The sequence below is a fragment of the Chrysochloris asiatica genome, unplaced genomic scaffold (genome assembly GCF_000296735.1).
Source record: "Chrysochloris asiatica unplaced genomic scaffold, ChrAsi1.0 scaffold00057, whole genome shotgun sequence".
Classification (NCBI taxonomy): Eukaryota; Metazoa; Chordata; class Mammalia; order Afrosoricida; family Chrysochloridae; genus Chrysochloris; species Chrysochloris asiatica.
This window is the reverse complement of record NW_006408575.1, coordinates 2001905-2019596: the sequence shown is the minus strand read 5'-3', so window position 1 is coordinate 2019596 and position 17692 is coordinate 2001905. Positions and strand designations below refer to the sequence as shown.

The 17692-nt window shown below is 46.4% G+C and overlaps 1 protein-coding gene across 1 annotated transcript in view; it reads right to left on the bottom strand.

Annotated features, from left to right (window-relative positions):
• Positions 1-17692, bottom strand: part of AFAP1L1 (actin filament associated protein 1-like 1) — a 54603-nt gene that overhangs the window by 27109 nt on the left and 9802 nt on the right. The window contains exons 6-14 of the mRNA XM_006863940.1: positions 14518-14616; positions 13675-13886; positions 11429-11608; positions 9062-9154; positions 7879-7972; positions 7508-7660; positions 5867-6078; positions 2164-2309; positions 1385-1457 (exon numbers count right to left, since the gene is read on the bottom strand). Coding sequence (XP_006864002.1) covers positions 1385-1457; positions 2164-2309; positions 5867-6078; positions 7508-7660; positions 7879-7972; positions 9062-9154; positions 11429-11608; positions 13675-13886; positions 14518-14616 — 1262 coding nt within the window. The remainder of the gene's footprint in view (positions 1-1384; positions 1458-2163; positions 2310-5866; positions 6079-7507; positions 7661-7878; positions 7973-9061; positions 9155-11428; positions 11609-13674; positions 13887-14517; positions 14617-17692) is intronic.

The following is a 17692-nucleotide window of genomic DNA, read 5'->3' as shown; positions in this document are numbered from 1 at the left end:
TCACAGCCCGATTTGTAACCACTACGCTACCAGAGCTCCTTAGGTGGACTCTAATATAATGCAGTAGAATATAATGTAACATAATGCTATTGACAACAATACTGTTTTCTCTTCTGTGTAAGATCTCTCCATTTCTAGGCCCTGTGCTAAAATCTTTACACAGCTTTCATCTCTTTCTAGCAACTACAGTCCTGGAAAGTAAGTTTTATCTTATCCATTTGTAGCCAAGAAGTGAGGCCCGGAGAACTAAAGCCCAGGGTAACTCAGATTCAGTCGTGTGTTTGTCTTTAGTGTCCTTTAGGCACTAAACTGTTTAGTTACCAAACTCTGCAACTGAGACAATCTTAAACTGCATCCGCTGGTCCATATAAGTCTGGACAAAGATAATGTAGACATGAGAAAGATATCTGAAGAAGTTACTAGAAAAAAGTAGTTCTAGAGGCGAGAGCTGTGTCTCTAACAGCAACCAAGTCAGGGGTCCTGGCCCACACACAGCTTGCTTCTCTCTCTCTCTCCCCCATGGCTCAGAGGTCTGAGGCATGCAGCAGCATCTGACCTGAATGTGGCATCTCCTCTGGCTGTCCCCCAGGAGGGGAAGGCACAGGTCATGTGACGGCTACAGAGGCTTCTCTATAAAGTTAACAAACTGGCATCTCCTTGGTTTAGTGAGCGGGACAGGGAGACTCTGTCCTCTGAGTTAAAGCCCAGACTGTGGATGCCACCAGTTACAGGGGCAAATGGTTCCTATGCTTGGCTGTTAACCAAAAAATTAGAAGCTTGAGGCCACGCAGAGGTGCCTTGAAAGAAAAGTCTGGTTATCTACTTCTGATAAATCAGCCATTGAAAATGGTAATGGAACACAGTTCTACTTGAACACATATGAGGGTTACCATTAGGTAGAGTTGACGTAACAGCAACTGCTTTCTTTGCTGCTGCTGTTTGCAGTTAACAGAACCCGTTCTTCCTTCTGGGAGTCCCTGGGTGGTGCAAATAGTTAAGTATTTGGCTGCTAACTGAAAGGTTGGTAGTTCGAGTCCATCTAGTGGTTATCATGAAAAAAAGAAAATGGCCTGGTGGAGATCTATCTCTAAAAGATCAGTCATTTTAAACACTATTGAGCATAATTCTATATTGACACACACAGTGTTGCAATGTGTCAATTTCAATGACCTTGGAATGGGTTTCTCTTCCCAATCTGGGACTCTCTTCACTGCTTTCTGTGCAAGGGAGTCCTGGGTCTTCAGCCACTATCTGTGACAGAAAGGGTTCTCCTCCAGATATTCAAAGGGATCTCTTTGAGACAAAGGAATAAAAGGGCAGCAAAGGAAAGCTTATTAACTCAGTGCCCTTTGCCACATACTTGAGCAACCCCAGGGGACTGTACCTGCATTGTTTCGAAAGGGACATCATCGTAGACACGGGGCTCAGGCCACTGATTCTGGCAGGAACGCGCATATCTAGAAAAGAAACAATACGGATAGTGGAGATGATACATTGTAGTATAATGTTTTCCTATCCGAGATCTCAATTGATTGCAGCAGCAGTACTGTACCATGTGCTGCACTGAGGGCTTTACAGGCAGGGACTCCAAGGATCCTCACAACAGCCCAGGGAGGCCTGTAATTCATCGTCACCTATAGGTGAGAGAACAGGGGCCAAGATGGCCAGCAACCAGTCCACACGTTCACAGCTGGAATCCTGGTGTAGCGCTGTGTGTTAATGTGCTGGACTTCAAAGTTGGTTTGAACCTCAGGGTCGGCGGTTCAAGCTCACCAGCCGCTCCTTGGAAATGCTATACAGGGTCACTATGAGTCAGAACTGATTCGATGACGCTTCACAAGAACAACAACGTTAGAGCTGGGACTGGAACCCAGATCTTCTAATATCAAGCTCCATGTATCAGCCACATCCCTGCTAGGATGTCTGAGTGAGAATTTTAGGTCCCGAGTCCCCAGGACAGAGCCTAGTCACCCTTGCTTGTTTCATCTGCAGCTTCTTCCTGGCACTGGGTAACCCCTCCAGCCAGCCCACTGCTTGATGGAAGAGGAAGGCACCCGTTTGAGCTCCCCAAGGAAGCAGAGACTTCTGTAGCTCTTCCTCCCCTTACCCTACTCAGAGCCTGAGTCCTGGGCAGTTGTGTGCCCGAGGAGGGCAGAGTCTTACAGGAAGGAGTTGCGCCCGGCACTGACGATGCTGGTTAAGGTCTCCACGTCCACATAGTCATAGTGCAGAGCCTCAGGGGTGACTCGGGAGCCCATCTCCACCAGCAGCAGGCCAAGCCAGCGGCCCATGTCCTCTGAGCAGCTTGCCTGAAGGAGAGTGGGCACAGAGGGGCTGCTGTTAGCATTGTCAGTGCCTCTGGCTACCTGCTCACGCCAGCCCAACCTACAGATACCTGTAAGAACCTATCCATCCGATGCAGAGAGTCCTGGTAGTGCTGTAGGGTAAGCACTGAACTGTTAACCACATGGTTGGTGGTTCAAACCCACCAGAAGCACCTTAGGAAGCATGTATAGGTCACTATGCATTGGAACACTGGACTATGAATTATGCAGTTCAAGCCTACCAGCTACTCTGCAGGAGAAAGATGAGGCTTTCTGCTCCTGCAAAGATTTATAGCCTCGGAAACCCTATATAGTGGTTCTATGAATCGGTACTGACTTGATGGCATTTAACAACTACAACAATTACATACCTGGTGGCCTATGGGTTAGGCATTGGGCTGCTGACCACAAGGCCAGTGGTTCAAAACTGCTAGCCGCTCTTTGGGAAAATGATAAGGCTGTCTGCTTCTATAAATATTTGTAGTCTCAGAAATCCCATACAGGGTTGCTATGAGTTGGATCGCCTCAATGGCAATGGGTCCAGTTTTGGTTTTATCACATACCCAATACTTGGGGGTCAAAGGGGAATAAGACTAGAAAACATAGCTAGACATCCACGTGCCTCTTTTTTCTCACCCTATTCAGGTCACTTGAAGAACAAAGATGTCAGCTTGAGGACTAAGGTGCGCCTGACCCAAGCCATGGTATTTTCAATAACCTCACATGCATGCGAAAGCTGGATAGTGGATAAGGAAGACCATAGAAAAATTGATGCCTTTGAGTTATGGTGTTGGAGGAGAATATTGAAAGTGCCATGGGCTGCCAAAAGAACAAACAGATCTGTGTTGGAAGAAGTGCAGCCAGAGTGCTCCTTAGAGGCCAAGATGGCCAAACTTCGTCTCTCATACATTGGACATATTGTCACAGGAGGGACCAGTCGCTGGAGCAGGATATCATGTTTGGTAAGATTGAGGGTCAGAGGAAAAAAAGGAGGCCCCCAATGAGATGGATTGGCCAAGTGCCAGCATCGATGGACTCAAGCATGGCAATGATAGTGAGGGTGGCCCAGGATCGGGCAGTGTTTTGTTCTGCTGTGCATAAGGTCGCTGTGAGTTGGTACCGACTCGATGGCACTTAAGAACAACAACAACATTCAGGTTACTACTTAAATGCCACCTCCTCAGACAAGCCCTCCCTGACCACCTCTCTTAGGTAACATACCCTTGTCTGTGTAACCTCAGGAGTTCCCAACCACTCAGATGTAAAAACATTTGGTGTTCACAGATTTTTTTTTACATTTATTTTTTTTTAAATTTTAGTAATTAATAGATAGCAAAACATTTGCCATTACAGGAATCTTCACATGCACAATTCAGTAACATTAAATGTTTTTCGTGTTACTCAGCCATCAATCACCATTACCCGTTCTCAAAATTTTTATTTACTTTTTATTATAGATATGAGGCAGTTTTTCATATTCAAAAACCAAACTCACTGCCACTGAGTTGATTTTGACTCATAGGGTTTCCAAGACCACACATCTTTAAGGGAGCACAGAGTGTCATCTTTCTTCTGTGGAGCAGATGGTGGATTTGAACTGCCGACCTTGCAGTCAACAGCCCAGTGCCTAGTCCATAGTGCCACCTGCTTGTATTATAATTGCCAGATATTTATAGTACTTGTATACAGGACAATCTCCAAAAAGTTATTGGTCAGCTAAACACATGCTGAAGTTAATTCTCATGTCAAGATCAATATTAGATAATCAACTCAGCACACAAAGGCTGAACTTGAATAAAGGAAGCATACTTTTTTTTTTTTTCCCATGAACATTTTCAGTTTTTTATTTTGTACTTTTCTCATTACATTTTTTTTTTTTTTCATGTTTTATGGAAGCATACTTTTTGCTAGAAAGCTCCATGTGTGTGAATAAGTTAAGGGAAATAAGAGGCCCATCTCAAACGACCAAATATGGAAGTACAGAGGGAACATTTTTTTGAACTTTAAGAACTGTGGGAGACAGTGTGTGCTGGGCAGTGAGAGGAGGAAGCCTCGCTGCAGTTGTGGAACTACAGCAGATTCTCTTTGGAACCCTGGCCAAAGCACTACGCTACCTTCCACCTCAGTTTCTTTATCTGTAAGGATTCCAGCTCATAGCGACCCCTAGAAGACACAGTAGAACTGCTCCTTAGAGTTTCTCAGACTGCAAAATTTTGCGGGAGCTCATAGCTTCATCTTTCTCCCATGGAGCTGTTGGTGGGTTCAAACTACTGACTTTGAAGTTAGTAGCCCAATGCTTATCCCACAATGCCACTAGGACTCCTTTTGTAAGTGTCATCAAGTTGGTTCCAGCCCATAGCAACCCTGTGTAGGGTTTCCAAGGAGCAGCAGGTGGGTTTGAACCACCGACTTTGTGGTTAGCAGTCCAGTGCTGATCCTGCAGTGCCAGTGTTTACATTTTAAATTCTAACTAGCTGAAGGATTGACACGTAGACGACAGGGTCAATGTATTCTGTGCAACCTCACAGAGTAGAGCTACTGTGTTCAGTCATCTGTTCAGCAAATATTGATGGCGCCATGTTTGGTTCTGGAAAAACAATGTATGCAAAACCAAGTATGGTCACTGCCTTCACAGAGCTTCAAAATTTCAACCCAACCTGGGGAAAAGCTTTCTAAAAATTTGAGTGGCTCTGTGGGATTGGTAAGGATGGGTTATCCCTGGTGGTATAGTGGGTTGTGCGCTGGGTTGCTAACTTCAAGGTCAGCAGTTCGAATCCACCAGATGCTCCATGGGAAAAAGATGAGGTTTTTTGCTTCTATAAAGATTTACAGCCTTGAAAACCCTACACAGGGTCACTATGAGTCAAAACTGCCTCTGTGGTAAATAACTACCACTACCACCTGGTGTGGCACTGTGGGTTAAGGCACCAGACTGCAAAGCCATTTTAACTGCAAGGTCGGTGGTTCAAGCTCACCAGCCGCTCCTCGGAAACCCTATACAGGGTCGCTATGGGTTGGGATCGACTTGACGACACTTAACAACAACAAACCACCTATGGATGATTAGGTTCTCTTGAAAGGTATCTAAGATGGATGGCCCTTGGTAGGAAGGTTTGAGAGAGGATTCCAGAGTCAGATTGGGATTTGGGCCAAACTAGATGCCTTTTAGGTTTGGAATTCTAAGGTAAGGGTGAGTGAACAAACATTGGGCCTGAGGTTGTCAGGCTTAGCAAGCAAAAATTCTGAATGCCCTCTTAAAGTTGGATTTCAGATAAATGAATACTTTTTCAATATCCCAAATATTGCATGCCATATACTGACGTTAACAATGATTTGTTTATTTGAATTTCAAATGTAAGTGAATGGTCCATATTTTCTTTGGAAACATTGCTTGTATCATTTTACAGCAGTTAGACTTGCTTCCCTTCCACAGTCCCTGGAGTATCAGTACAAGGTCTCCCAAACCAAAAACCAAAACACCTCACGAGGACAAGCTCCTCTTCACTCCTATCACCCAAGCCCACCTGGGTCTCTCCTCTCACCTCTAAGATGGCGACCTCCTGTCGGTTGCGCAGGATCCTGAAGGCAAATGGGTGTCTAGGCCCAAAGCCCGGGGCCACCTCGCAACCACAGAGGGCGATGGCATTCACGTGGGTTCGTAGGTCCGTGCGGTCTTTGTGGAAATACAGAGTGTTGCACTTCAGGCGGCACCAGCGTTCCTTCCAGCCCTGGTTCACCAGCACATTCAGATAGCCTGGGAGGACAACCAGGGATGTGACCTCCTGAAAGCCCAGCCTGGGGGAAACCCAGGTGTGGGGGATACATGGTCAGGACAGAGGGCCCAGGATAACCTTGTGTCCAGCTAGAGAACAAAGGTCTTTTGGGTCCTGGATCAGTTCACTCCCCACCTGCCTCTCATTTCTAAATTTCAGTTTCCTCGCTATGAGTTAACATGCTCAGTTGCCAACCAAAAGGTTGGGGTTCAAGTCCACCCAGAGGTGCCTCACAAGAAAGTCCTGGTGATCTGCTTCTGGAATACCAACCACTGAAAACCCTGTGGAGCACAGTCTACTCTGACACACAAGGGCCACCCTGAGTCTGAGTCAACTGGAGGATCACTAACTAGCCATGTGGTGGGCTGATCATCACAGTATACACAGACTTTGGACTATATCAAGCTTGATATAAAGGGTGGAAACGATATTTGATACATAAAGACCATATCTCTCTTTCTTGCCTTTTATTCTATCCACCCTCTAAAACTAAAATTACCAAAAGACCTAAAATGATGGCTGTAGCTGCCACCTAGTGGCACTGTGTCTGAAGAAGTATATGCAGTGCAGATAGAGAATTCTATACAAAGTCAGGCTCAGGCTATGTAGATGAAGAGAACAGGGTAGAATTCCTTCTTAACATTTTAGATTTAAATTTATTTATCTTATATCTTGTGCTCTGAAGCACTAGCCACTAACTACAAAATGTTTCTTTTTATCCATGTGCTTTTATAGTTATTTTTTCTAAGTAGAATATTACTGTTGATCCTATATATATATATATATTCTACTGGATTCCAGTATATGGAACACCATATTTATATGAATAAAAATAATCTCTAAGCCATTTTTAATGGTTGTTTACCATATTTATAATGTTGTTAAGTGTCATCAAATTGGTTACGACTCATAGCGACCCTATAAATCCAAGTCTTTAAATTTTCACGGGAGAAGAAAGCTTCATTTTTTTTCCTGGGGAGGTAGGCTTGAACCGTGGACCTTGTGGTTCACAGGCCAGTGCTTATCATGTGGAGCCACCATGCTCCATATTTATAATAGAAAGTACTTAAATATTTGTACCCAAGAAATTTCCTTTTAAGATTGGGTTGTAACTTACACAGGAGACATGCTATATAGTGGGAAATTTGATACTCTTCCCTTGTCATGGTGGAGGAAACTGAGGCCCAGAGATGGACAGTGATTTGCACTAAGGCCTACAGGAGGCAGAGAAATAGGGGATCGGTTAACATTTCCTTCTGCTGAGTATCAGGGTCCCATGGGAGAGAGTGATAGATCAGGAAGAGTGGATGGGGTGGCTCCTCTCCCATCTTTGGGTGTGAGATGGCCTTAGCGCCAGAAACTCTACTGATGGAACCTGGAATTTCCCTCCTCCCCATGGCCCGTACCCACCACAGCATGGAACCTCCTCCTCAGTGGAGGACGTCTGCAGCTCATCGGCTAGTGACTTCTTCTTGGAGAAGCTGATGATGCGGGTGATCTTGCGGCCTGCAGCCCTGCTCATAGAGCCCTTTAGCTCAGCCAGGCTGCTCTTCTTCCCTTTACCTGTTGCCATGGAGATGGGTCAGGGGAGGGGAGGGAGCCTCAAACTCCAGTTGCACCCAGCTCTAGCCTTCCTGGTGGTCCTTTCACCCTGCACAGAAGGTCTGCACGCAGCCCCATGTGTGGATGAGCCAGGCCACTGTACCCCATTCTACAGAGAGCTCAGGATCTGCTCTGCCACTGTGTGCCCCTCCCAGCCTTGGAACCCCAGAAGTCCCTACCATGATCACTGGCCTCCCGACGGCCAAGGGTGGAACAGTTGTCTCCTGTGCACAAACTGTCAGAGTCTGAGGTCTGCTTCTCTTGGGACAGTCTCTGGGGAGGGACACAGACAGCCCCACGTCAGAGGCACTCAGAAGCATCCGTTTGTTGGTTCAAACCCACCTCATGGTAATTAGTTAAGAAACATTTGTCAGTAGCTCTCATGTGCCTGAGACAATACCAGGTCTTGGGAAGACAATGATGATTTAAGACATGATTGTGTCCTCGTGGTCATCCTGGGGAGTAAGACAATTGTAATACATTGAGATAAATGTCCTTGGAATTTGGACTGTATTTGCTAGGTAACAGGGAGGAAGGTATTTAAACAGGGCAGTAATGTAATACAGGAGTCCTGGGGTGGCATTGCAGGAGAATGCACTGGGCCCCAAGATCAGTTTGAGCTGCAATGTCAGTGGTTCAAACCCACCAGCCGCTCCTCGGAAACCCTATACAGGGTCACTATGTGTTGGAATGGACTTGATGACACTTAACAACAACAATGTAACACAACTGGATTTAGGAAGTCCCTCTAGTGGCATTGTGATCGACAGATAAAACAGGGCAAGACTGCAAGCAAAAGAACCACTTAAGAGAGTATCTTCTTGGATAAGATGAGACTTGATCTGGGGATGAGCCAAGATACTAGTGAGGATGGGGAAAGGAGGTGAGCTGGCAGATATTTTTAGGATTTGGTGACCAATAAAAGTGAATGATGATGAGAGCAGTTGATTAGGACTATAGCTTGAGGAAGAAGGTGGTCAACACCCAGTTTCCATGTTAGCGACTTCACTGCCAGACAAAATTATTTTTACTCATTATACTGACTCGAACCAATCATTCATTCATCCATCTCCTCATCTGCTATTAACTTAGTGCCTGCTAGGTATGTGGTACTATGGGGGGAGTTCCTAGGCATGGGCTTTCATTCATATATGCACTTATGAACTCAGTAGACATTTATTGAGCACCCGTGGTTGTGCCAGCTTGTGCTGGGCACTGGCTTTCGGTTACGGCTCTCACAACTTGCCCCACTGTCACCAGTGGCTGCCTGACTCTACCATGTGACCGTGGGCTTCTCTAGGGCACAGCTTGGGCTGAGTCCCTCTGCCTTAGTCTGAGGAGACCTGCTAGAGACAGATGTACCTTGTCCATGTCCAGCTTGCATGGGAGGATTGGGGACCTGGGGCCCTCCACACCCTCAGCTGCTCCTATGGGCTTGCTGACCTCTCGGATGACCTGTGGAGAGCAAACATAGTTGTGGACAGGTGGACAGAGGAGGAGGACGGTGCTATGTGGTCAGGGCCATCAAGCAAGGGGGGCGTTGAGGACACTGGGGAGAAGAGAAGGGTGGACATGGCTGTCTGCCACATGTCAGGGTGTGAAAGGCTTTCTCCTGTGTCTGTCTCTTGGATTAAAAAGGACATGGGGCTGGAAATCAGGGGACTTCGTGTCAACAGTCAGCTCTACTGCTTATTAGTTGTATGACTTTGGAGAAGCCACTTCCCTCTCTGAGATTCAGTTTCCACATCTGTAACATGGGCATGATACTGGCCCTCCTTACCTCCTAGTGTTGTCTGAGGACCAGTGATATCATGGACCCTTAACAGCCTGCACATGCTGAGGGACTCATCTTTGCCACCTTGTCGGACCTTGACAACAGCCTGTGTGGTGTCTGTGACAGCTGAGAGCCCAGGATGTTCCTCCATCACCAGGTGCCACCCAGCAGGAAGCTTCCAGATCATGAGACAATGGTAGCCCCCAGTACTGCTCACCACCAGGCAACTTGACATGGACTTCCCCAGCATCTCACAGATATGGATGATAAGGCAGAGAGGTGAAGCCACCTGTTGTAGCAGAGCCAACAACCAAATCCAGACAGAATGGCTGATGGGGATGCCAAGGCAGGTGCCTAACTCAGCAGCTTCCTATTACCCAGCCGCCCTCTGAGGGCAGAGGCTCCCCCAGCAAGCAGGCTCTCTCCCTCTTTTCTGCTCCTGAGACAAAGGCAGCAATGAGTATCATTAGCCACTCTAGTGGGAGAGCTGGTTATCACAGGAAGGAAGGGAGGGAGGGAGGGGAGGGCAGGGAAATAGGGCCTGGTTTCATTGTTCCAGCAGGAAGACCAGGAGGAGAAGGCATGGGAGAGAAAATGAGGCTGAGTACACGGGGGAGGAGGGTTTGCTGTGAGGGACAGAATAGAGGTTGCACCATCATCGCTATAACAGCAGTTGCTGGCAATCATTAAACATAATGTCCATTTTACAGATGAGCCAATTGAGGCACAGAGCGGCTAAACCATTTGCAGAAGATCACACCCAACCAATCCCCCCCCTCCCCCCCGCCCCCAACTCAAGCCTAGTGCCTTCGAATTAATTCTGACTCATAGCAACCTTGTTTAGGGTTTCCCAGACTGTAAACCTTTATAGGAGCAGAAAGCCTCATCTTTCTCCTTGCGGTTAGCAGCCCAGTGTTTGTCCTACAATGAAGTCAGTGACATTTAGGCCTGAACCCATCTTTTTGGGCCACCAGTCCTCCCTCATCATTATTATGCTACTTTACCAGATGTGGTGCTGTAGGATCAGCACTGGACTGTGAACCACAAGGTCGACAGTTCAAACCTACCAGATGCTCTTTGGAAACAGGGTTGCTATGAGTTGGGAGCAACTCATAGGCTCTTAACAACAATAACAACCCTCCCTTCACCGCTCCACAGAGTCATGTGGAGGGCAGCAGGGTGGTTTTTAGGGAAGGCTTTTTTATTGGCGTCTAATCCTGGCTCCAAGGAGCTCTGGTAGTGTAGTGGTTACAAATCGGGCTGCTAATCTCAAGGTCAGCAGTTCAAAACTACCAGTGGTTCCGTGGGAAAAAGATGAGGCATTCTGCTCCTGTAAAGATTTACAGCCTCAGAAACCCTATGCAGGGTTGCTATGGGTCAGTATCTACTCGACAATGGCACTTAACTACAACAACAATCCTGGCTCCAATCACTTTGTTATGTAATATTTAGCACCCTGCCGTCCAAGTTCTATATGCCTCAGCAGTTTCCTCATCTGTAAGATGGGAAAAATAATAATCCCATTGCAAAGAGTATGGTGTATGGTGTACATAGAGGCTCAATCTGTGGTAACTCCAATTGTCCTGGGTAGTGCACAGATACAGACAGAGGACCATAGGTGGACGTTACAAGGACGCACACTTCCTCTTTCCTTTTAAGGATTAGCCTGATGATACAAAAAGTTTTCTTCGACAGTAAGCCATAACGCCCACAGGACAGATTGTAGGAAGGAACATAGACTTCCAGGATGGGGTTTGTTCTGGGAGCTATTCAGGACCTGTGTCCACAAGTAAGCCCAAGCCATGTGCAAAACATTTGGACTCAAACCGCTCATCGCCTCTCATCCAAGCAAGGCCTGGTTCTTCCTGAGACAGGAGGCAACCCCACTGAGGGCTAGGCCTGGGAGAGAAAGCAAGGGAGGGCCAGGGTGGTGGGAGGACACTGGACCTACGTACCTTCAGCCATTCCTCAGCCTGCTCCGGGCTCTGCAGTGCCAGCACCAGAACCTCTGTGCTGCCCTGGGAGAAGCGTAGCTCATGCCTCTTGTGCCGGCTGTCCTTGGGCACGTAGATGACACTACAGGCATCCAGGGCTAGCCTCAGATGTGGCTGTCGGTCCTTGGAGCTTTTGTAACACTGGAAAGGGAGAGAAGGGGTCGTCAGGGCCTCCTGGAGGGAGAGGCAGGGAAGGTGGAAGAGGGAGATACTCTCACAAAAATATTCAGGGAAGCTCGACTGATCCCATCCAACCCAACCATGGGCACTGTGTGAGGAGCAACAAAGGGGCTGAAGCTGTCCACTCAGAGAAGAGAAGTCTGGGAGGGCACCAGATACTCTTCAGATCTGAAGGGTTGTGGAGGGATCTCAGAGGGCACAACTACCTAATCAGCAAGAGACAGATACTGACGCAATACTGGAAGACCATTCTAGCCCAAAGGACCACAAAAGAGATGAGCTGGCTTGGGAGGGAGTAAGCACCATGTGATTACAAGGCTACATGGCAGGGATGTGGGTGAGAATCCTAGCAGAGATGGAGTGTACCAACTCCTATTATAGGGCTCTCCTATTGCCATCGTTTCAAAACCTAACAATGAGGCTACTGGAAAAGAAAATTATAGGCGAATCTTTCTCCTAACATAGATGTGAAAAGTCTTAAAAAGATATTTGTAAATAGAATCTCTCCGTCATCGCCATTGAGTCGATTCCAATTCATAGCAGCCCTGTCTAGGGTTCCTGAAGATATAAAGCTTATGGAAGCAGGAAGCCTCATCCTTCTCCTACAGAGTGGCTGGTGGGTTTGAACTGTCCGTCTTGTGGTTAGCAGCCCAGTGCTTAACCTACATTGCCACACCAGCACTCCTAGATAGGATCTGTTCTTGTTGTTAAGTGATGTCAAGTTGGTTCCGACTCATAGAGACCCTGTATAGGGTTTTCAAGGAGTGGCTGGTGAGTTTGAACCACCGACCTTGTGGTTCAAACTGACCTTGTGGTTCCAGTGCATTATTCTACAGTGCCACACCAGGAGTCCAAATAGAATCTAGACATAAATACAAAGCGTATCCATCTAGATCAAACTCTGACTCACGGTGCCCCAAGTTTGTCAGCATAGAGCTATGTATGATGCACAGGGTGTTTAACTGCTGATGTTTCAGGATTCGATGATCAGGACTTTCTTTGGAGGTGCCTTTCAGTTAGTAACCGAGCACATTAACCATTTCCACCAAGGCCAAACAGGGGCCTTCCAGGAATGCAAGGATGACTTATCATTCCATAATTCACTGTATGGAAGACTCACGGAGGAAAATCAGGTCATCGTTTCAATGGACACAGGAAGAGTATTTGAAAAAATTCAATACTCATTTGTGATATCAACTCTTAGTAGACAAGAAAGAGAGAGGTGCCTGTTCAGAGTGATAAAGACTATCTACAAACCACCTATAGCAAACGTCAGCCCTAATGGTGAGTTACTGAAATGGGCTCTCTGTGTTCTGGGTAGAAATAGGGATGCTCACATTCACCACTTCTAGTCTACACCGTGCTGGCAGTGCTAACCACTGCAATACCTCAAGAAAAGAACTAGAAGACAGAGGAGTGGAAAGAAGTAAGCATGTCCCTAGGGCTGGCGCTAGTCTGTAATGAGCTTTTCACTACACCCGGGTGAGAAGGGTGAGAAAGGTCTATATCGTCAGAATACATGTTAGGCAAAGCTCTTTCCTGAAAATGATGTCCATTCTCCTACTTTGGAATTCAAAGTGTATTTCCTCTTAGGAGTCTTAGTGCTAAGACATGGTAGATTAAAGAAAATGCTCTTTAAAGAAAGCAGTGCTGTATTTTTTTAAGTAAATGATAGCTGTATGGAAATGAGGGGGGATGTTGTCTTATCTCTTGATCAATAGGATTATGGATGGCTTTTATAGTTTGTCACTAGTTTTACAAATAAGCACATGCATAATAAAAAGCAATGAAACTTAAAAAAAAAATTAACAAAAAACTCTCTGGCAAAACAAACACCTGGTAAAGCCGTTTTTGAAGTTTGGCTCCAGTGGGAGAGCGCAGATCTCAGAAGCACTGGGCTTTGCACCTCAGAGCAAAAAGCAGGCCCTGGTATCCCCAGCACAGATGCCAGGTACACACATGAGCAGAGAACAGCACGTATACAAGCCCTGGGGAAGCTGCCAGGCCCCATCCCCCTCACCACTCACCAGAAGCTGGTCATCCCTGATGACAGTCAGCTGCTTGGCCCACTGCCCAAAGCGCTTTTTCCGCAGCAGGAAGGCACATATCCTGCAATCTCTCACCAGGTGCATGGAGGCCTCCTCTGAGGGCCACTGGTGTGTGGGCTGCTGCCCTTTCCCTTCCTCCTCCTCCTCATCGTAGGACTCGTAGGAGCTGCTCATGGCGTCGGAGTCGTTGTCTGGAAGAGCCGTGGACAGGACATGTCACTTGTGCCATCCCTGAGGAAGCACCTTCTTGCCCCTGTGTACACATCCCTTCTTTGTTGTAGCCAGGGTTGTGGCTAAACCCCCTACACATATGCTCTGCTTTAGAAATTTACCACTTGCTTTGTGAGCTTGGTGACTTCTGTCACATCTCGGGTTTCAGTGTCCCCTTCAGTAAAATGGATATAATGACTGGTAGTACCTACTTCATCAGGCTACTTGCAGATCAATGCATGTAGTGTTCAGCAAAGTGTCTGCCACTCAGTAAGTGCTCAATAAACCTCAGTTCCTGTCATATTGTCATTATCATCAACCACTTCCTACTCACTGTCTCAGATGATGTCACAGTGACCCAGAAAACCCCTGTTTTATCAGTAAGGAGACTTGAGGCTCCAAGAGAACAAAGATCAGCTACTAAGAACCAAGGCAAGGGTTGGATCCTGGGCCCTAACTCCCAGTTCAGTGCTCTTTCCACTGAACCTGGGGTCACTGAGACCAAGGGCTTTTGGACATCTGTGCTGATGGGGAGTGGACACGCAACACTGAGGGTTAGGTCAACACCTGCTCTTCACGGGGACAGACCCTGTTCAGATGCCCAGTACTCACACGAGTTCTTCAGCTCCCCATTCATCCGGGTTGTGGGGTAGCTGTTGTCTGCATCTTCATAGTAGCCATCCACAATCGAGTGGGCCGGGCTGCAGCTGTCTGTAGGATGGGTAGAAAGAGCCCCCACTTGGGAGAAATGCAGGCAGACTCCAGGGGCCGGGGTTGGGGCAGAGAGTGGGGGTCCCCTACAGTTCCTTGACTAAGGTGCAGGACTTCTTCTCAGCGTCTCATCTGCTCTCGCTTCTGTGTCCCTGTCACCAAGAGCCACCTCTAGGCCTGTGCTAATGCTATTCCCTGTCTCTGCTTATCTTCTACTAGAGAACTTCTACTGATGCTTCATGACCCAGAGCATGATCCCAGAGCATAAGGGTGGTTTATGCCACAACTCGGATCCCTGTACTGTGGGCTGTGGTTTACCAGTTGCCTGGGTTCAGCCCTTCCTCCTTCCCTCCCTTTCTGCTCTGCCTTTGCCTCATTTTCCACCTCAGTCATTCCACTCACTTTCTAACATATCCCGCCTTTTGTCAAAGAGAATCGCCTTCAAAACCCCTGGGACCACAAAGGAAGAACAGGACTAGCAGAGCGAATAAAGATGCACACAAATAGAGACTCCAACAGCTACTACCTAAGCTGAATTCTCACAGCACATTCTTGTTTGTGACTGGGAAGTAGTGTAGTACAAGGGTTAGTGTTGTTGTTGTTGTTAAGTACCGTCAAGTTGGTTCCGACCCATAGGGTTTCCAAGGAGCAGCTGTTGAGCTTGAACCACCAACCTTGCAGTTCAAAAAGCTTTCCATTCTGGCGCATTAACTCACAGCACCACACCAGGACTCCACAAGGGTTCGTGGAGTAGTTCAAACTTGATTTCTGCATCAGATTTATCTGGGGATCATTTAAAAATGCAGAGCTCTGATTCACTGGAGTGAGATGGACTGAGAAATCTGCATTAGAATTTGTTCAGTAGAAAATTTCTAAGTACATATAAAAATAGAAAATATACTGAATTCCAAAGAATTGGATTTTTTTTTTTTTCCTTTTGCACCAATAAGATTGTTCTGATGTATGCAGACCCAAGAACATGTTTTGAAGTTCGGGTGGTTAAGGCATGTGCTTTGGGGTTGATCAGATTTGAGTTCAAATCCTATTTCTACCATTTATGGAGTCAACTTGGGGAAAAAGTTTTCTCCCCATTTCTGACACTTCACCCATGAAGTGCATTAAGTACTACAATGCATAGAAACTCTCAGCGCAGTGGTGCCAGACAAATGCAACACCAAAAAACCAAGCTCACCGCCGTCGAGTTCATTCTGACTCATAGTGACTATTGGGCAGAGTAGAGCTTTTCCCTGGGGTTTCTGAGGCTATAAATCTTAAAATACGGGAGCAGATAGCCTCATCTTTCTCCTGAAGAATGCCTGGTGGGCCTGAACTTCTGACCTTGTAGTTAGCAGTCCAATGACTAACCCAAAGCACCAACAGGACTTCTTAGACAGTGCCACCTATCATTATTACTGTCGTCTCAGATTCCTACAAGGCAGGGAGGTGAGTATAAATCAGTCCATTTTACAGACAAGGAAACCAAGGCCACATGCAATTTGCTAGTGACAGAGCCTGGGTTAGAACTGAGAGTACCACCTTCCAATATGGACTCCTCAGAGCACTGCTCTGGGTTCCCACTCCCTCCTGTCCGTCTGTTTCCTACAGTTGTTATTGTTGTTGTTGTTATGTGCTGTGGAGTCTGTTCTGGCTCATAGAGACCCTGTACAAGGTTTCTGAGGGTGTAAATCTTTACAGGAGCAGAAAGCCTCATCTTTCTCCCACGGAACAGCTGGTAGTTTCAAACTGCTGACCTTGTGTTTCGCAGCCCAATTCATAACCACTATGCTATGGTGGCATTGAAATTCCCAGTAACATTCACCCAACAGAGTTACAGAGCCTGCCTTTCCCAGCAAGCATGCTGAGGGCTTAGATGCTCAGATGCTCAGGACATCCTTTGTGAGGTGGACTGGGGGTATCAAGGCTAAAAGAGGAGGAGATGGAATGGGTAAGCAGGGGACTCTGGGAGCAAAGCACTCGGAAACCTGGTAGGGCTGGACACTGGGCGAGAGGAGAGGAAGGATACTCCTTGGTGGGCTTGGCACTCTCCCTGAACAAAGTCCTTCCTGAGGCCCTCCCTTCCCTTCTGCCCCAGGAGCACAGCTGCTCCCAGGGGGGCAGCTCCTCTGCCCTCTTGAAAGGGGAAAAGTTCTGGGTGCAGGTGGAGTACATGCACCCAGTCAAAGGGCTCTACATAGGGATGCAGGGACCCAGAAGCACTTGTCCCTGTTTTTTGAATGAATAAAATAAAGTTGCCTGTTTCACATTCCAACAGCTCTTTGCAATGACATAAAATCCAAGACTATCAAGGCTCAAGAAGGCCTCAGATTACCTAGTCCAATTCCATCATTTAGCTTTGTTTTAACTACTTTATTGATCATGAAAATAATTTGCCAAAATAGCCTAAAGAAAGAAACAATCTCAAGTATCCACCAACCGATGACTGGGTAAACCAAATATAGTATATCCACATAAAGAAATATTGTTTGGTCACAAAAAGGAATGAAGTACTCACATATTCTAAAATGTGGATGTATCTTGAAAACATTTTGCTAATTAACGAAACCAGACATGAAAGGCCATATAATGCATGATTCCATTTGTAGGAACTATTCAGAATAGGTAAATCTACGAGACAGAAAGTAGACTGGTGGTTGGTGGCAGAAAGAATGGAGAATGATGTTTAATGGGAACAAGTTTTCCTCTTGGGGTGATGAAAATATTCTGGAATTACCGGTTATGGTTGCACAATATTGTGAATGTAATAAATGCCACTGAATTACACATGCAAAAATGGTGAATTTAAGTGTATTTTGCTACAACAGGAAAAATACACACCCATGACAAAAAACTTCAAGCAGTACACAAGCATATAAATGGAAAAAGATGTTCTCTTCACTCAGATTTCCACTTATTTTCTGCAAGAAAATCCTGTTAATAGTTTCTTGAGTATGCCCACATAGTTGTTAAGATGAACGCATATGTGTGTATGTGTGTGTGTACACTTAATTTTTAAAAAATGGAATCTTGTCATATGCTATATTCTGTGCTTAATTCAGCTCTGGTAGCGTAGTGGTTA